The following is a 20,832-nucleotide window of genomic DNA, read 5'->3' on the forward strand; positions in this document are numbered from 1 at the left end:
TGACAGTACAAGAATATGGTAAGCCAGGAAGAGCTGATTACTACAAAAACGGGTTACATTTTATTTCTACTTACGAACCCTTTCTGCTACAGAAAAGCTATAATGCCTCCGAAAAATCTGACAAAGTATACAAACTTACGGACCTTAACATAACTATAAACCTATGTTTCTGTATAATATCTACAGCTCCTATTCAGCCATTCAAAAGGGAAGAACTTTCGTCACCCCACACTGGTATAGTACAGTATAACATACCCTATCTTCTACGATGAGTACTTCCAATCAAGGGATTCGTTCTTGCTAATGTCCGGGCTGTAAAGCCTACAGTTGAACGATTAAGTGATCTCTGTTTCACCATATTGATGTATTCTGAGTCATCTAGATGACCTTCATGCCTTATCCACTGTATCATTCCATGGTATGTCGGAAAGAAATTCATCTGGATCGACTTGTATGAAATATAAGGGACCAGGGATGCTATCACTACACAGAGTGTGATCAGCCAGTAAAATGGATACGGAGCTAGAGTTTCTACGAAGATTTTATAACCTGTGGTTGTAAAGGTTGAAGACATGTTTCCATATACCAAGAGGAAAACATACCAGAGACCTATTTCACCCCAAATTGCTATGTGGTGGAATAAGGTGAAGTAACTAATTGAAAGAGCCATCTGGCAGTTAACCACCCAAACAATGCATGTATACATTATGGGGCCTAATACATCCCTCCCTGCAGTTTTTCCGTCATTGTTGTATGCTTGGGGTTCTAATGCACTTGCACAGAGAAAGAAAATTATAATACCGCTACAAATTCCATTAAGCATCCAGCCAATGATCCGCCGCCAAGTAAAGAGGAGATTTTGCACGCCTTCTTGGTACAGTGAGGGAAACTGTTAAAAAAGAGGAAAAGAAAGTATATCAGAATCTCAAATAGTTGCCGCAAAGACATAGCTATATCTATAATATATCTTCGCACTTCTGAAGAACAGTAGAAGTCAAACATGAAAGTTTGTAAGTATCGTATATGGGTCAGCAGATTTTCATTTAATTGGCTAGTCGCACACTGTAACCAGGTTCTTCTTATATTATTGGCTTGATCAAAAGATACTTTGTTCTTTTAAAGACAATAGAAACGATATACTTGCTAATTTTCTATGGTAAATATCACACTTATTATACTCCTTTAGTTTCTCATCAGAGAATGCCAGAAATGTATAATGAAAGAAAAAGTAAAAACTTTCAGGTGGTGCGGATGTCAATAAATTATAATACTAATAGAAAGATTTAACAAAAGTGCATGGGATAAGTCTATGCGTTATAAGAGACATGTCTACTGCTTTAGTGATTTGAGGTTTAAGCATACCTTTAGACAATATCGTGCTGATACATCCTGGTCAAAAACCCCCAAAGTAATCACTGGAAGTGATGTGAACAATACATTGTAAAGGGACAAATACCAATCATTATACGCTGGTGTCCCAGAGAATGAGGTATATGCCTCATACAAGAAAACAGTGAAGCCGAATGTGAGATTCTTGTAAAAGAAGTAGCATATCTGCCAGAAAAGAAATTTGCCAAGTCAAACCATGGGATTTCAAAATTCAACATAATTAAACATGAAAGTTTGAACTTTGAACAATCACACATTTTGACCTTCATTTCCCCATAAGCTGAATTACATACTATTATTAATTTTTTTGATAGTTAAACAAAAACGAGATGTATACCACCTTTTGTGACTAACAAGAATATTGACCTTAGCATCGAGGTGAACATTTTAAACAGAACTGTTGGGTTACTACATTATTACCATTGATGAAATCCTCCTGTAGCACCAATGCCCATGCACCAACAGTAACCGCTCCAAAAATCTAAACTGCGCTATGGCAATATCACTTGCCATGACTGCCTGATGTAACAGAAACACATAAAGGTTATAATAAACCAAACGAAATATAAACATTACACTTATTAAGTACATGAAATGATTGAGCACCTGCATTCCTTCAACACCACTAATTCCAATCCCAATATCAGCTTCTTGAAGCATTCCCACATCATTTGCTCCATCACCAATTGCCAGTGTTGTCTTTCCAGTTCCCAACTTAACAAGTCTTGTGACCTGCAATGCATGTACCATAGGAAACTTCTATAGAAACAAGATATAACATTGAAAAAAGTCCTCGTGGAAGTGTAGAGCATTTTAGGAGAGGACTTGACAACTTACCAGTGCCTTCTGTTTAGGTGATGAACGGCAACAGATTACAGATGCACATTTGACTGCAAGTTCTAAAAACATATCCTTTATGTCATCTTGCAAAGCATACACAAGTGATTTACCATCAATGATCAGAGCAAATACTTCAGAGCTTGATGACTTGATCAGATTCTTCCCATCATGTATCTGCTGGAGGACACTGCTCTTTGAGGCCTAAAAAAAGAGATCAAAATGCTCTATCAATATCATACAGGCTATAACATAATACCAGTCAATACCTAATATTTGTGTTACCTCACACAAATCAAAATCATGCACTTTAGATAGTATATTAAGTTAAGATAGTATTTTAAGTTCAAGTATTAATGTGTTATACACCTGATACATATTCACTCAATGTGGCAATAATAAGATAATACTGGTCAATACTTAACAAGTTATACACTTATACTGACTGTAGCAAAAATAAGAAATCTGGTCAATATTTGTTAAGTGCATTACGTTACACAACTACAATATTAAGATTGCATATCAAGTTCAACTATCAACGTGTATACGCTTTCACTCACTGCAGCAAGAGAAGAAGAAAGATAGGGTCCATCTTTATACGAAATATTATAATATCACATCTGACTATCAAATGTGCTATAATCACTAAACACGCAAATAAGAAGAAGAAGAAGAAGACTAATCAGAATGCACCTGAATAATAGCATCTTTATCTCCCATTTTCTCCAATTCTCTGATTCCAGGTGCATCTAAGTTTATCAGTATCTGCTTCATTCCTTGTCTAAGTAAGCTACAGGCGAAGCTAAAGAGTAGATATTTTGAAGGTCAGACAGGACTAGAGAAGCATACTTTGAGTATCAAATAAGGTGCACCTAGTTATCAGTCAAAATGGTCATACCCAATATTTATTGCAGTTTCCAGCTTATCTCCAGTCAAAACCCATATTTTAATTCCTGCTTGGGCAAGTTTGTCAATGGTTTCAGGGACCTGCAGGAATGATAAAGCACATCAACTTCAGATCCTACAGACACACAGAAGTAGAGAAAGGTAAGCTTTTAGCAACAGTGGAATATTAAACCAACCCCTTGTTGTAGTTTGTCCTCAACTGCTGTTGCGCCAAGAAGAATCAAATCCCTTTCGACCAGCTCCGTGGCCTCGTCAATTATTGTTTCCCGGTCTGCACTGACAAGATTCTTAGCCTCTTTAAACTTCTTATCAAATGCTTCATATTCTTCAGCACTGATTTCACGATAAGCAATTATCAATGTTCTTAAGCCTGCATCAGCATACTCATTCACATGTTTCCTAGTTTCATCTTCAAATTCCCTCCCATTTTCAGCAAGCCTTTCAAACATGACACTTCATGAAACCAGAAGTAAAGATTTAAAGCAATATCAAAACAGTACAGAAGTAATATACAAGGTCAATAGTACTTATGTTTGTGTAGTCGTGATGTGATAGAAGCAGAAAATTTGACCAACCTGTCAGCACCTTTGCAGAGTAATAACAACTTTCCCTCTTCATCTTTAATAATAACAGACATCCTCTTGCGTGAACTATTGAACTCCAAAACATTTAGAACTTCATACACCCTGGAAAACGATATTGTAATATGATTTACGTTGTTGTTATATTGTTGTTATATAACAAAGAAAAACACATGAATACTGGTAACTAGCTTCTATACCCCCAGACAACAAATATTTAATCATGGTCTCTATGTAATGAATATAAATATATTAATATATATTCAAACACAATAAATAAGAAAAACAGGAGGCGTTAAACGTATGGATCCTGACAAAAAAAACATATGGATCCTATTTATAACTTCAACATGACATTAATAAGTGCCAAATTACCTGAGAAGATTTTTACTTATTTGAGAACATAAACTGCGTGTAATATAAATATTCGCTCAGTTATCTGATGTTTGATGGTAGTATAAACCATTATAATGTAAATATAAACCATTGTGGCTAAGATTGTATGAAATGAAGAATATTTAAAAATGAGTCATACTGACCTTCAAAAACGTATATAATCAGTTTAGCAAATTGCGCATATATAGCAGTGCAGGATCCTATTCCGCATCATTAATGCAGACAGCAATTCAAAGAATAAATACACATCCATGATATACAAGATGGCAGTGCTCTTGTTGGCAAGTTGTTCTTTACCTATTAATCGTGTTCACGTAAAAACTAAGTTAACCAAATTCAACTAATGTTTTTATTTAGTGCTTTTCTATATATAAATATCCATTAGTCAATTAAGAAAAGAAAATTGTATGTAAATGGAAAATAATTAATATTAAAGAGTATAATTTCATATGAAACAACTTCAAGATTGATTTCACTATGGATTTGATAGAGACAAACCTTTCAGTTTTTTCCCGAGATACAGGGTCTAACTCAATAAGTGAGACACTTGTCTGGGTCCTTTTGTAGAATTCAAATCCAAGTTCCCTCGCTGCAATGACAAAAGCAGCTTCGTCCGGTGATTCAGCTTCATATGACACCTTTCCTGTTTTGGGGTCCAAATCAGGAATGGCTGTGTGGCAAACTGCCAATAGACGCAAAAATTTCTGTATGATTCCCATTTGTGCTTCATTAACCCAGCTCCCACCTGTTATCCTTTCATCTATAAAATTGTAGCCTTTGATGTAGGAATTTATATCAACATTGGCAGAATTCTCTTTCTGATCATTACCATTTACCCGCACTGGAGATCCATTCCTTTTGGCCACAGCCTTCTCAACTTCAGTGACACCATGGCCATAGGCTGTTCCTGCTATAGAGCATTTAATAAATTCCATTGAATTGCAAGTCAATGTTCCTGTTTTGTCAGAAAGTATTGTATCAATTTGACCAAGTTCCTCATTCAAATTTGAAGTACGGGCATAAGCAGGTTTGTCAGTTTCCTCGTAGTACATATTGATATCGTGACCAATGAACATGCTTTGAAGCACTTTGACAACTTCTACTGACACATATAAGGAGATTGGGATCAAGCCATTATAAAGCATCAGGACAGTCAAGAAGTGATATATAGCGGCAAATGGAGCTCTTTCTGGATCAAAGAATATTCGAGCATCGTCAGGTTTTAAATACCATCTTTTCATACGGCTTCCATGAAGATCATCTTTAGTTTTGATACCAAAGATGATTGATCCAGTAAAAGCCATTAGGAACAATATGCCAAACAGAACGTATATTATTTTATCCATTTTCCTCTCGATTCTGCTTCTTTTTGAGGGAGGATCGGTCGAGTTTTGGATGACTTTTGTGTCATGACCTGTGAAGATAACAACCCCATATATGAACTCTGTATTTCGAAGTTTAGAGTCTCTTAGGAGAATTTGTTGAGGAGAAAGAGAATGATGTTGTTCTTCAAACTCCATATTTCCAACAAACGAGTATAAATTTGCATTTGGATCTTCACATTTGACGAGGGCCTTAAAATCCCGAAAACTACCGTCGTTTCGATAGGAGGAAGTTACGTCTAATGCCTGCTTAAGTTTTAAATTCGTTTCTCCATCGAGGTTCATGGTTTCCACGTAGCAAATTGCATCCTCATAGCCGGATGAAAGTAAGATAAGGTCAGCTGGGAAGAATTCATCCTTCCCTACTTTGACTATATCACCAACTCGTAGATGTTTCCATTCAGTATGCTCAAATGCTCCATTGCCTTTATGTACTTTAACCTTTCTGTTGTTGACATCATCATCCTGAGAAATTTCATAGCAATAAAAATATTGTATTAAAGTCTTGCGCTCTTGCTAGAAATAAAAATAAACAGGCAAACTGTTACCATTTTTTTCACAAATCAAATCCCTCAAAAATTATATTCAAGCAGGCAGAGACAAAATTATACACATTATCAGAATAATATTTTGGTAAACCTGAAGATGCACTCGAAGTTAAAGCGGGGTATGATTTGAAAAGACCAAGCATCAAATCCCTTATGTAAGGGATTTTAAACTATGAGTCGTCAAAAAAACAATTTATAAAGAAATTTCTTTCTACACATACTTTAAAATATCACAAATTCACAAATTAGGCTAGCCTTTGATGTAAATCAGTATGGTTGTGAAGTTGCTACTCTTCTGATTTTGTACATCAAGGCTACAGCAGTATTAATCACAATTTTCAATTTCAAATCTAACAATTTAATTAGCAAGAATAAATTTTTTAACACAACCAAGTACTTCATATTTGCAGTTTTGCACCATTGGTTACCAAAGAGCTAAACATAATAAACTATTTCTAATATACAAATCGTAGGAAAGAACTGTCTTTGTCTAATAGAAAAAACTCGCTAGAATCTGGAACACCAAACACTTCTGAGCAGGCAAAACCACCAATATTTTATTTACTTGACAATATCAAATTTATCCCTGTGAACCCTACAAGTGATGAACTATGTGGTAGGATTAGCACCCTTTCATTTCATAAGCTCACGAACTATTTTAAGGTACTACGAAACAAAACTACCAAACAAGGGATAAGACTAATACCTGCTTTTTTCGCCGCCAATCCTCAATACCTTCTTTCACCATAGTTGCCCCAACCACAATAGTCAGCGGTAAAATAGCACTTACAGCAGTATAAGGAGCGAGCGGTGTAAAGGCCAAGATACCAACAACAAGAAAGAAAAAGTTGGCAACCCTTCTAAACTGTTCAAACAATGATTTTGGGAAGAAAGTTACAAGAGTGTACTTAGTAGACCTAACATAATTGCCTGGATATCTACTAATCGAAGCTTCAAAACAACTCGGATCATTGCAATAGACCACCCTCGAAAACCCAGGTTCCCCAATCAGAGACTGATTATCCATAAAACTCTTTTTCCCACATCTGAATGAGTAGATCTTACTTAACCTCAACTTTCTTCTCCCATTCGCCATTTTTTCACTCTCAAACACAAATTTACCCCAAATTCAATCCACCACAAACATAAAGTTTGAATCTTCACACTCAAAACAGCAGATTTTCAAGAACCCAAAAAGGGTTTTCGAGAAAAACTATCAATGTTTCACCAGGTAATGCTTATATATATTAAATAAACAAAAATTCCACAATGAGACAACCCCACAAACACTTAGAGGGCACAAATTTAGAAAGAAAAAGACACAAAAAACAGGACAAAAACCAATCAATACGGCAAGAATCTAGTGACACAATTCTTGAATTTCAATAAAGATACAATCTTTATTGTTTATCACAACACATAGAGATTGTACAAATAATAGGCAGCTGAAAAAGAGTAATTACAACAATCAATTCAACCAAACAACACGCACAATATAATAAACATGTGTTTGTGTATTTATAACAGATCTAGACAAGTGAAACCTTTCTAATGTTTGACTGTACCAACGCTAAACAGGAAGATACACGCGGATTAGCATGACTGATTAACATGTCAAGATCATGAGAACAAGGCCCAGAAATGTTTTTTTTTTCTAATCTTGAAAATTCAAGAATGTAAATTTCCATGTACGGACAGGGAAAGAGTGTTCAGACTTCAGACAGATAAAATATGTTATTTTGTGTAATAAATTTATTGAATTCCGCGGGAAAAAAATAGAGAGATGGAAATAAAGGATTGTGAATTGTAATGGAAATATAGGATTGTGAGGAAGGAAAGTGGAACACTCTAGAATGGAAGTTTGAAGTTTCAATATTTAAGATTTTTCTCGAGTTGGAAGTTTCTGTTGTGAATCTTGTACTTTTGAGTTTAGTTTGTGTTCCCATTAAAAAACTAAGGTGAAATTGTGTTTGGAAAATAATTAAAATATGGTAATGGGAGAAAAATGTGTTAAATGAGAGTATTATTTTATTGTATAATAGAAAGAAAGACGGAGTAAATTTATTTTATTACTCCCTTCTTCTCATTTTAATAATAAAAATTGTCAAAATAAACTGTCATATAATATTTAAATTTTTCTTTATTTAGTATAATTTCTGAAGTGGACAAATGGTATCAACTTCATCATTGATCTCCACGGGGTCTCAAGTTGCTCACTAAACTCGCTTAATGGTATCAAACTCATCACTGCTGTTAAAAAAGTAACGGAGGTTAGACGGAGTGACAGATTGGCGGTTTACGTGACACATTAATAAAAAAGACTGAATGAAAACAAATGAAAGAAAATAAAAAAAATAGAAAATAAAAATGCCACATAATTTGAAGTTTATCTGGAAATAAAGCATGCAAACTTTTTATTAAATTGATTTTAGGATATAATTATCTAAATAAACGTAGCGAACTAAATTTTAATATATAATTAACTAAACAATTAAGATTAATTTTTATATTTTTTATTACATTATAATTATTTTTGAATAATATTGAAATGTTTTCTCTTTTAATAAATTTTATTTATGTGAATATTATTGTTGGCAAAAAAATATTTTCAAATTTTTTTTATATCACCAACTTTTTAAAAATTTTAAGAAAAATCTAGAGATTAAACATAAAGAAATTCATTTCGATTTTTAACACCTATATATATTTCTTTTGGAGTTTCTTGTACCAAACAAAAACATGAAAATAAATATATGTAAATTTAACATATGAAGCAACACACATTGTCCAAAATCTTCAAAAACAACACATAATGTTTAAAAATATTTTTTTGCCAAATATAATATTCACATAAATAAAATTTATTAAAAGAGAAAACATTTCAATATTATTCAAAAAAAATTATAATCTAATAAAAAACATAAAAGTTAATCTTAATTGTTTAGTTAATTATATATTAAAATTTAGTTCCATACATTTATTTAGATAATTATATCCTAAAATCAATTTAAAAAAAAGTTTGCATACTTTATTTCCATATATACTTCAAATTATGTGGCATTTCTATTTTCTATTTTTTTTTATTTTCTTTCATTTGTTTTTCTTCGGTCCACGTCTCACTCCGTCTAACCTCCGTTACTTTTTTTAACGGCTGTGATGAGTTTGATACCATTAAGCGAGTTCAGTGAGCAACTTGAGACCCCATGGAGATCAGTGATTAAGTTGATACTATTTGTCCACTTCAGTGATGAGTTTGATAATTACCCCATAATTTTAATATTAATTTTAATATATACTTTCTTTGATTCATACAACTTTCAGAAATTATTAAACAAATAATTAAAAATTCAAATATAGTGAATGTAAATTTGATTATATATATATGTAATGGATGCAATTTGAGTGATAACAACAACAACGAAATATCATATTTAATATTTCTTAATTATATATGTGAAATTTAGAAAGAATACTATTACAAGAGACAGAGAGAATATATAATCTTAGAGTCCGGTCCATAAAAATCGCTTTATACATCTTTTATTCGTGATTTTTTTCAATCAATTTTTTTTTAATAAATTTTTATGTGATTGCAGTGATTTTTTTTTGAATGTATCCGCATTTTATATACAAACGTTAGATTTCTACCTATCTGATATGAAAAGCGCGCCGAAGATTTGTTACAAGAACAATACCATGATCCCCATCTCCCTAACTTTTGATGTTTGAAACTAAACTGGACGAGATTGATTAGTTTTCTTTTTTACGATGGAATTTAGTCTTTAATTCATCATAAATTGTCAATTTATGATGGAAAAATACAAATGAGTTGTAGGGGTGGAATATTTTACGAAATGTCAGTGAGAACCATATTATTCAGACAGTAAGGGGGTCAGAAGAGGTAAACTGTTATTTTTATATAAACTAAGCCGACTCATAACCTGAATTATATGCTCTCTCTATTTTCTAATATATGACGTTTGATTTTTTCACACATACCTTTAAGTGCTTTGACCGGTTAGTTAAAAAGATTATTTTTGAAATTTTTTTTTATGAATAAAACTATGTAATCAAAATTTTAATTCATAAAAAAAATCAATCAAAAATATTAATTTTTAATATACGGTCAACTCACCTAAAATTAAGTGCCCAAATCAAAAATGTCATGTAAAAAAACAGAAGAAGTATTTCGATAGGTTTCCGGGAAATCCTAATTGCTGAACAAAGAGACGTGGAAATGGCACATTAGTTGTTAAATTAATAACTGGATCAAGGTCAAGGTCCAGTTAGATTGCATTAATATGTACGACACATAGTTAGCACACCAAAACAGAAATTTTAGTATTTTTGTAGACAGTGAAAGGGTAATTATTCAAATTTGGTTGTTTAGTTGGTGAGCAAACGTCATGTTAAATAATGGAGCTGAAACACATTGGGGCCGTTTGGGTTAGCTTAAAAGAAGTGATTTCTTGCTTATAGTAAAGAAGTGGAATAGAAATGAAAAGTAAATAAGTTAATAAAGTGTTTGGAAAAGAAGCCGAAGCTGTGAGAGAGAAGTTAGCATTCTCAGCTTCTTAAAAGTGCTTCTACTTCTTTACACAAACGGGTCAAAAGAAGCAGAAGCCAGAAGCAACTTCTGCTTCTTTGAACCAAACACGCCCAATTATAAATTCAGCTACTGGTATTGTTCCCCAAAAATCTTTACCAAATGACGTGGCACACATTTGGAATATTATAATTGGGTGATTGATGAATCTGCAGGGGGGTCTCATTATTATGGGAGTGAAACAACTAATCACACTTCGACACGTCATTTGGGAAAAAATTTTGGGAATTTTTTTTGGGGTCTCTAGCATTTTCCCCACGGTTAATCTCTAATATATGAGCATGTAATCAATTAAATAATTATGATATAATTACAAAGAGTTAAGTTTGTAGTCCACATATCTCTCTATATTATAGTTTCTGCTGCGTGTTTTGTACAGTAAATACCCGCTGAGAAAATGACCCCAGCTTTCCACTTATTTGCAAAAATGCCACCGTTTTATCCTGGCTTGCCACGTTAGCTACAGCTGTGTACGGTCCTTGCACTTACAGAGACATACAAACACATACAATTGAATCAGCTTCTCGGACAAGCTGGGTTCTCCGCACAAAGCTTCTCGGCGACTCAACTCAAGTGAGTATGCTTTCTAATTTCACCACCACAGTCTTTCTTCTCTAATTTTGTCAAAATTAGAAAGGAACACCTTATTCTCTCCCTAACTTGCATAATGTCCAATGTTTGTTTAGTTACTTTAGATGGATTTATCAAGCTTCTATGATATTATATCTTTGCTGAGCTTCATATTGACATTTTTCAATCTGTTTTCTGTGTGTCTAGGATGATCAAGACAATTCCTGGAGATTGTTCACCTCTGAAGACATGGTGCAGGGTATGTATGTTTTCAGTGTTTTAATTTATGGATAAATGGCGCCTCTCCTCTTGGCTTTGTGAAGACACTCTATGTTACTTGGTTTTAGGTTACAAAGCACTTAAAAGACGAAAGAAGGCTAGGATTGTGAAGAACAATGCAGATTTTCAGTTCACGGAAACACTTGGAGAAGCAACCATGTCTTCTGTCAGGGGAACAAGTAAGTGCTTTTGTCCATTCACTTTTTTTTGTATGTTGTGATGCTAGCTGTGATGTGTTGTATTATTGAATATTGTTTTTCAGCTGTGTCAAGAAATATGATATGTGTTAGTGTAGTTGTTGATGCACGTTTTGAGTTTGGTTTTTTATGGTTGTTGTCAAACTTTGTGGTCTGTGAAATATCTGAATGAGTGTCATTCATTTAATCATTTTTTCTAATAAGATTTGTGATTGATTTTCTGTTGTTTAAAGAGAAAGGTATACGGTCTTATATACTATATGCACTCTTATTCAATTGCAGAGGAACAACAGCTTAATAGTCCATCTGCCGGCATTATACACAAATTCAATGAATTAGGCTCATCTGCAGTAGATATGGACATTACAAATACAACTCCAAAGTCTACAATTACTTCTGTGCGCGAGACGTGTAATAACTACCTCTTCACTTCAAACAAGATGACTGCCTTAATTTATTTGTTGCTATTTGCCAAGAGCGATTAATTAATGTTGTTTACTGCAAATTATGTGATCTGATGAACAATATAGTACCTGACAAAATTGCAGCAAATCGCCATGTTAATAGTCCATCTACTGGCATTTTAGACAACTCTGGATTGCTAGGGTCAGCTGCAGTAGATATGGACATTCCATCTGCAACACCAAAGTCTACAATAACATCTCTGCGCGAGACGTGTAATAACTCAAACTTCGCATAAAAATATGTTTTTGTCTGATCTTTGTAGCTTCCTCAACTAATCATTGATTTATTTGTCAATTGATGCAGGGAGAAGTGATTCTTGCAATAGCAAATTCCAAAGACATGATCGATCAAGTAGAACTCCCTTTGCTGACATAACCAACATGGTGCAACGCAATACATCACATACCAAATGTGACAGAGTTAAAGGGAAAGGGAAAAATGCAGAAATGCGGAGCAATAATGGAATAGACCAAGGGAAAGGCAAATCTGTTAAATGGGAGGATGCAACTAAAAAAGAGTGTAGTCGAAACCTGTTTGAGGAGGAATTTAGTACTAATCCTAGCAGTAACACAGTCTTATATGATGAGGACTTGGGTAAGATATCTTGCAGATTCTTATAGATTTGTGATGTGATGTGGATTATGTAAACACTCTCTTTTTTAGCATACGACGTAATGAATATATAGTTGATTAACTATTTATATATTTAATCTTATTGTAGAAGAGACTAGATATGAAGCACAAATTTTATCAGATGATTCCGAGACTGACCTGGAAAGTTCACACGGTATGCACTGCTTATACTTATATGCTTATACTTATACACTTGGGCTGATGCAATTCTGACTTTCTAATTATATTTACTGTGGCCAGAAGTTGATTACGGAGATGAGTTGTTTGATGATGAGAGTGAAGTAGAAAATGATACAGGTCTGTAAATAAATTTTAAGCAGAACCCTCTCAAACACACCTGTTTACTTTTTGACATGTGTATAAATTTTTCCTCGCAGAGAATAACAATCCGAATGAAACCAAATCCCAGAAGCGGTGTACTCGTGGTTCCAAATACCTTATACCTGAGGAATATGCTACCCTTGGTGGCCCTTCAAAAAAATGCAGCTCATGCAATGCTATGATGTGGCATGAGGAGCGTGTGAACAAGAACGTGACAAAAGGCAAACCACTGTTCTCCATATGTTGCAGAAAAGGAGAAGTGAAATTACCAGATCCATTGCCGACTCCAAGCTATCTGAATAATCTTTATAAAGATTTAACTAGAGGCCCAGATTTCCAAAGAAGCATCAGGATCTACAATGCTATGTTTGCCTTCACTTCTGCTGGTGGGAATGTTGACCATTCCATAAACAAAGGAAGGGGACCCTACATATATCGTCTAAATGGCCAAAATCACCACGTTTTTGGTTCTTTAATTCCTGATGATGGGGACACTCCCAAATTCTGTCAGCTCTACATATATGACACAACAAATGAGGTTAATAATCGTCTGCGTTGGGTGAATGTTTCTGATCAACAGCCTGTGGATGCGGAGATTGTTGAAGGATTGATTAGGATGCTTGATGATACTAATGAATTGGCGAAAAAGTTCCGAAGTGCACGTGATCGTTGGGAGAATAACGATATTTGCGATTTGAAAGTTGAACTTAAAGTATGTCGTGCTGAGAATGGCAGGGAGAACCATATATCTGCTTCCGACGAAGTTGCTGGCATAATGGTTGGTTCTAGCTCAAACACTACTCCAGATCGTGATATAATCATTGAGCCGAAGTTTGGAAAGCTACAACGGGTATCCTACATTCATCCAAAACTGATGGCACTACAATATCCTCTCCTTTTCCCAAATGGTGAAGACGGATACCATGACAAGATTCCATTTCAGAGTGCTGATTTGTCTAATCTTAAAGAGCGAGATTATATATCAATGAAAGATTATTATGCTTACCGGTTCCACGTCAGGCCTAATCAGTGTAAGTGTCAGCTCTGTTGCATGTAATTGTATTAAATTTTATAACTTTATTCCATGGCTTAATAACTTAATGTTGCCTATGAAATATGTAGCTTTGACAGACCGTTTAGGAGGGAGGTTATTCCAGCAGTATGTTGTTGATGCCTTTTCTTCCATTGAACAAACACGTTTATGGTGGTTTCGGAAGCATCAAACAATTCTGCGCAATGAACTATACAGTCATATTTGTGATTCTGTTCGCAAAGGAGATTTGGCTTCATCTAATGTCGGCAAAGGTGTCATCTTACCATCTGGATTTGTTGGATCAAAACGATACATGCAACAAAACTTTCAGGACGCGCTAGCTGTGTGCCGCCATGTCGGTCACCCTGATATCTTCCTGACAATGACAACTAATCCACTGTGGGATGAAATTCAAAAGATGATGCAGTTTCTTCCGGGCTGTAAGTCTGAAAATTCACCGGATATCATATCTCGAGTGTTTCGCTTAAAACTAGACCAGCTCACCACAGATATAAAGAAGAAAGCATATTTTGGTGTTTGTGTTGGAGGTACTATTTTTTTACCTTTGTCTTGATAGTATGGATAATTTATTTACATACCTTTCTAATCACAGTTTCAACAGTTATGTACGTTGTAGAGTTTCAGAAACGAGGTCTTCCCCATGTGCATATGCTAATTTGGCTCGACAGTAAATCCAAGATTTATCTGAAAAACAATGTTGACAAATTCGTGTCTGCGGAGATACCTGATCCTGTTAAGGATCCTGTTGGATATGCTGCAGTGAAAGCTTTTATGATGCATGGGCCATGCGGACTGCAAAACACTAAATCTCCCTGCATGAAAGGTCTGAAATGTATCAGGCATTTCCCTAAGAAGTGAGTAGTGGATCATTTTTTAATTTTCCGGTTTTCTAATGTTCTTTTTTTCATGTATAAATTTTATTTGGTATTAGGTACGCTGCCAGGACGACATTTGATGAAAGTGGGTTTCCTATTTACCGGAGGCGAAGACAGAACATTACTGTTAAAGTTCGTAATGCAGAGTTGGATAACCAATGGGTCGTCCCTTACAATCGAGATTTGTTGGTCAAGTATCAATGCCACATGAACATTGAGATTTGCTGCCATGCTCGGAGTCTGAAATACCTCTTTAAGTATTGCCTAAAGGGCCACGATACTGCAACTGTACATGTCACTGGAAGGAAGAAGCGAAGCTCAGTCCAGAATCCCGGTGAAGGCCTAGATGAAATTGATGCATACTTTGATGGTCGCTACATCTGTGGTGCAGAGTCGGCTTACCGGATTTTTGGTTTTCCTATACACCATCGCACAATATCTGTTGAGCGACTGCCATTCCACTTACCAGGTCAAAAAAACTGCACATTCCATTCTAGCCAGCCATTAGACAAGGTTGTTGATCGTGAGAAGAATAAGCTCAGCAAGTTGGAAGCATTTTTCGAGTTATGCACTGTTAATGTGTGAAAGGCATATGTTAAGCCTATTTGTAATTAAGAGGAATCAACTCAACTCTGATAAGAAAGCAAGTAAATAGCAAGTACTGTTATCCGGAATCCGTACGAAGAACGTCAAATGATTTATTGAAGATTTTATGTCAGAAGAATTTCAGGATGCTGCTGCAAACCACTGGAAGAAGATCATTAATATGATCAAGCCTCAGTGTACAAATAATCTTTTGTAGCACGTCCAGAAGATCAGAAGGTATAAAGTTTAAATACTTTATTTATTCAGAAGATTCCATATTGTGTCTACAAATGAAGATGAACTAAGAAGACGAAGAATCGACGAACAAGCCACTGCCTAATTGTTTAATTGACAAGGAATATTTAATTCAGCTAGTTACAGATGAACCAGACAGTACATTTGTGTATCAGCTCATCCGGTTAAATATTCTGAGTCAAGAAAAGGTGGTCGTTCAATCAAGTCGAAGATCATAATTATTTAAAGAAGACTGAAGACTCTGCTGAAGAAGGAAAAGAATAATTAATTATCTAATTAATTATTTCACTTCTCAAAATAATTATATTGGATGTGTAATTTATTTATTAAATTAATTCTATCTCGAATTAATTTAATTTATGAATCTATGCATTTAAAATAATTAAGTGAATATTAATTGGTTAATTAATTAAAGGGAAAATGGATTGTCTACTTGAAATACACAAGGAAAGACAATCTATTTGATTGTCTAGTTGAAAAACAAGAAGGAAAGACAATCTAATTGATTGTCTAAAGTGTTAAAACACAAGGAAAGACAATACAAGGCATTGTCTTGCTAAAACAAGCAAGGTAAGACAATCCAGTGGATTGTCTTGCTGTTTTAAGCAAGGTAAGACAATCCAAAGGATTGTCTTACCGACTGTTGCCCTCTCACAACACGGCAAGACAATCTCCTAGATTGTCTTACCGCATTTCTCCCCCTCCTTGACACGGGAAGACAATCTCAGAGATTGTCTTACCGCTTGTTGCAATTGTCTTGCCTTGGTAGCTTGCAAGACAATCCTTGTGATTGTCTTGCCGATTGTAGAACAGTAAGACAATCTCCCAGATTGTCTTACCGCACTTCTCAATTGTCTTACCGACCCCTAGATTGTCTTGCCCACGGATTTCATTGTCTTACTAGTTGTAGACAATTAATTTAATTGTCTTACAAGCTCTAAAATAGCAAGACAAAGTGCCAAATTGTCTTAGCAAGCTAGGGATTGTCTTTGCCACCATTGTCTTACTAGTTCAAGGGTTTTGCCTATAAATATGGCTCTCCCTCATTCATTTGTTCTTGTTCAAAGTATTGTAAAGCTTTCAAGTTGTGCTAAACTTGCTATTCGTTAAATCCACAGTTTACTGTGCTTTGATCATTCGGTTGTTTTGTTCCGCTGAGTTAGAATACTTTCTGTCAAATTTATTCTACGAACTAGTGGACATTAAAACGAACCATATTAATTATATAACGACTTCCACATTGTTATATTAATTAATTAAAATCTAATTATCAATTTTATATTCAATCAGATTATTCCGCCGCGAATTATTTTAAGTGACGATTGTATTCAACCCCCCCCTTCTACAATCGTTCCAGGACCTAACAATTGGCATCAGAGCGGTTGATACCATTTTACCGTATCAGATCCTATACAAACTCTGTAACGTCCAAATATTTTTTATTCGAATTAATTTTATTCCAAAAATTAATTTTGATTAAAAATATTTTTCTTTCAAAAATCCAAATCTCATCCAAACACTATTCACTTCAAATTTAAATATTTTTAATTTGAATTAATTTTTTTTTTTTTTTTTTAAAAAAAATTAATTTTGATTTAAAATATTTTTCTTTCAAAAATCCATTTCTCATCCAAACACTATTCACTTTAAATCCTTAAAAATGAGTACCCAAAAGATCAGTAGCATTAAAATCCCACCGTTCAGCCAAGAACACTTTGGCCTATGGAAAAGGCACATGTTCCTATTCCTCCGAACAGCGAACAGAAAATACATCGGGATTTTGGACAAAGGTGTTACTACTCCGATGAATGTCATATTAGCACACGAAGAGGATGGTGTGTTAATACCTCATCAGGTCATTCCGAAAGAACTTTCTGAGTACACAGATGAAGAGAGTGAACAGATGAACTTAGATGACGCTCTTCAACTAATATTGGTTGAATCTCTAAATCCAGTGATGTACAATGCTGTTGTAAATTGTACGAACGCCAAGCAAATCTGGGATACTTTAGAGATTATCAATGAAGGCTCAGAGGAAGTTAGGGAAAACAAGAAAGAGATACTGATGGCTCAGTATGAACAGTTTGGTTCCCATCCCGGTGAAGGGATTTCAGAAGTGTTTATCAGACTTAATAATTTGATAAATAATTTAAATCTGAATGGGAAATTCTATGACAAGAAAGAGGTCAACATGAAGTTTCTGTTAACACTTCCCGAACATCTGGAACACAGAATCACTGCCATCAGGGAAAGCAGAGATCTGAATGAGATTTCTCTGGAAAGACTCTACGGAGTTTTGAAAACTTATGAACTGGAGCAAGTTCAGAGTAAACAGAGATATGGCTGGGGTAAAACACAGAACCATTCGAGAGCTCTAGTTGTTGAGTCACCTGCACCGGAAGAAAAGAAGGATGTTGTTGTTCCTTCTAAAACCACTCAGGAATTTGTTGTACCTGAGATGGGTCAGACTGCCTCTTCCAGTGGTGACGAAGAGTTCTATACAATGGAAGAGCTAGAACAATTAGAAGATCAATCTCTATCACTGTTTGCCAAGAAATTTGGAAACATGAGATTCAAGAAGAACCCCTCCTACAAGTACAAACCTACTGTGAACAGGTTTCAGAAAGGAGGTTATTCATCTTCTACGAGCAAAGGAGGATACAAGACTGGGATGGTCGATAGAAGCAAATTCAAATGCTTCAACTGTGGTGAACCGGGACACTTTGCAACTGAATGCAAACAACCCAAGGTTCAAGGAAAGAGAAAGGATTCGTACGACGAGCTGAAGCAGAAGTATGATGCACTAGTGAGAAAGCATCAGGGTACTTCTGGAAGTCAAAGTTTCAAGAGCAAGTCTTATCTGGCAGAAGGGAAAAGCTGGGATGATACAGACAGTGATGAAGAAGAGCAGATAGGGAATGTTGCTCTCATGGCTAATGCTGGATCATCTTCACCTCCTCCTGCTGGAAGCTTTCAGGTAGATCCTACATGCCCTAAACTTTTTATGCAATTAGGACTTGAAAGAGATGATGCTATTAAGAAGATGAAAGCTGCCAATCTTAAAGTTGATACTTTAGTCTTAGAAATTCATGCTTATAAGATGAATGAGATGAAAGTATTAAAACCTAAAATAGAACAATTGACTATGGATTTAGGATTACAATGTGCTAAAGTCAAAGTTCTAGAGAAAGGTGAGATTGCTTTAAGACTTCAGCTAGACGAAGAGAAAGTGAAATGTAAAGCCTTTAAGGATGCCTCCATGATAGTCAAAGAACTTAATGATAAACAAGAGATCAAAAGAACTGTTGGAATAGGTTTTGACTATAACAAATCTGTAGGTAAGGCTAGTAACATTACTCCTTTTAAAAAGAGTGCTGAGGAGAGAGGGATTCCTTTTGTTTTGAAAGATTCCCCTAAACCTTTGTTTAAAACCTCAGAAGCTGAACCTCTTTTAGAGACTCCTGTTGTCATTAGATATGAACTCAAACAGGAAGACCTTAAAATGAAAGAGAGTAATAAGAAGAGAGATGAGATCCTGACATCATTGAAACCAATCAAAGTGAAAGGCAATGTTAGGTTGCCTAAAGCTGGTTTAGGTGTCAACTCTGAGAGAACTAAATTCAACAAGCCTAATAATTTTGTGAATAGTAAGAACAAGAACAATAGATGTCATTCTACTGAAAACTTTAAATCTGATAACAAGGTTAGAGTAGAATCTATTGATGTTCCTACTACTATGACTGATACTCCTGTTGTTTCTGCTTTTGATGCATGTCATAAATCTTGTAGTGTTGATAATTGTATGACTTGTGCTTTCAATTTGATGTCTGCTTATTTTAGAAATTTGCATGCTAAAAATGAAAACACATCACCTAGACAACATACAAACAACAAGCATGCTAGATCAAAGACTGCTAGTCCTACTCGTGTTAGGAAGGAGACTTATGTTCCGAAGCCTAAAACCAAGGTTTATAAGGCTGTTGTTAAGGAAGTAAGTTCAGTCAAATCGGAACCAAGTATCAGTCCAAGAGGCTCTGTTGTTACACCTGATAGAAATCAGTTCTTTAAGTTTGCTGGACCCAATCAAGTGTGGGTCCCAAAGAATGTTTAATCAAGTTGTCTTTTGCAGGGTGCCAGTGGAATTGTTCGTGTTACCTGGGTGCTTGACAGTGGAGCGTCAATGCACATGACTGGCAATAAATCCCTGCTAGAAGACATAAGAGAAGGAGCTGGCCCAACAGTCAGTTTTGCTGATAATAGCAAAGGTCGTACTGTGGGATATGGCAAGTACAAAATTGGAAGAATCATCATAGAGGATGTTGCTTTAGTTGAAGGACTTCAACATAATCTCCTTAGTGTCAGTCAGTTTTGTGACAAAGGATATTATGTTCACTTTGAAAAGGAGATATGTATCATCAAACATATCAAGGATAAGCGTTCTTCACTATGTGGCGTAAGGAAAGGCAACATATACGTAGCTGATTTGTCTTCAGGACCAGGAAACGAAGTTCACTGTTTCTACGCCAAAGCGTCTGCTGAAGATAGTTGGTTATGGCATAAGAAGCTCTCACACCTCAACTTCAAAACCTTGAACTCTCTAGTCAAGAGAGATCTAGTGAGAGGTTTGCCTTCCCTGGAATTCTCATCTGATGATCTGTGTGAAGCTTGTCAGAAAGGAAAAGCGAAGAGAGCATCTCACAAAGGCAAGACCATCAATACCATTACAGATCCACTTCATTTATTGCATATGGATCTGTTTGGCCCTGTGAATGTTGCATCCATTGATGGAGGAAGATATGCCTTGGTTATTGTGGATGACTTCTCGAAATTTACTTGGGTTTACTTCCTTGCTTCTAAGGATGAAACCCCGTTGACAGTGATTGATCATATAAAGTTAGTTGAATTGGATAAAGGTGTGCCAGTCAAAGCTGTAAGGTCAGACAATGGCACAGA

The 20,832-nt window shown here is 35.2% G+C and overlaps 2 protein-coding genes across 2 annotated transcripts; one reads left to right on the plus strand and one right to left on the minus strand.

Annotated features, from left to right (window-relative positions):
- Nucleotides 1-37: 37 nt before the first annotated feature.
- Nucleotides 38-7,916, minus strand: LOC108202662 (putative phospholipid-transporting ATPase 9). The gene is made up of 11 exons (XM_017371159.2): nucleotides 6,746-7,916; nucleotides 4,608-5,956; nucleotides 3,708-3,818; nucleotides 3,309-3,585; nucleotides 3,125-3,213; nucleotides 2,920-3,028; nucleotides 2,227-2,430; nucleotides 1,996-2,121; nucleotides 1,810-1,908; nucleotides 1,363-1,554; nucleotides 38-889 (listed from the first exon to the last, which is right to left on the minus strand). Exons 1-11 carry the CDS (start codon nucleotides 7,133-7,135, stop codon nucleotides 257-259), a joined length of 3,579 nt encoding a protein of 1,192 aa, XP_017226648.1. The 5' UTR covers nucleotides 7,136-7,916; the 3' UTR covers nucleotides 38-256.
- Nucleotides 7,917-10,455: 2,539 nt separating this feature from the next.
- Nucleotides 10,456-15,624, plus strand: LOC108201451 (uncharacterized). The gene is made up of 13 exons (XM_064085369.1): nucleotides 10,456-10,485; nucleotides 11,423-11,474; nucleotides 11,563-11,673; nucleotides 11,757-11,813; nucleotides 11,974-12,102; nucleotides 12,222-12,368; nucleotides 12,460-12,750; nucleotides 12,878-12,943; nucleotides 13,030-13,086; nucleotides 13,167-14,141; nucleotides 14,233-14,691; nucleotides 14,757-15,003; nucleotides 15,096-15,624. Exons 1-13 carry the CDS (start codon nucleotides 10,456-10,458, stop codon nucleotides 15,622-15,624), a joined length of 3,150 nt encoding a protein of 1,049 aa, XP_063941439.1.
- Nucleotides 15,625-20,832: the final 5,208 nt, after the last annotated feature.

This window comes from Daucus carota, chromosome 9 (assembly GCF_001625215.2).
Source record: "Daucus carota subsp. sativus chromosome 9, DH1 v3.0, whole genome shotgun sequence".
NCBI lineage: Eukaryota > Viridiplantae > Streptophyta > Magnoliopsida > Apiales > Apiaceae > Daucus > Daucus carota.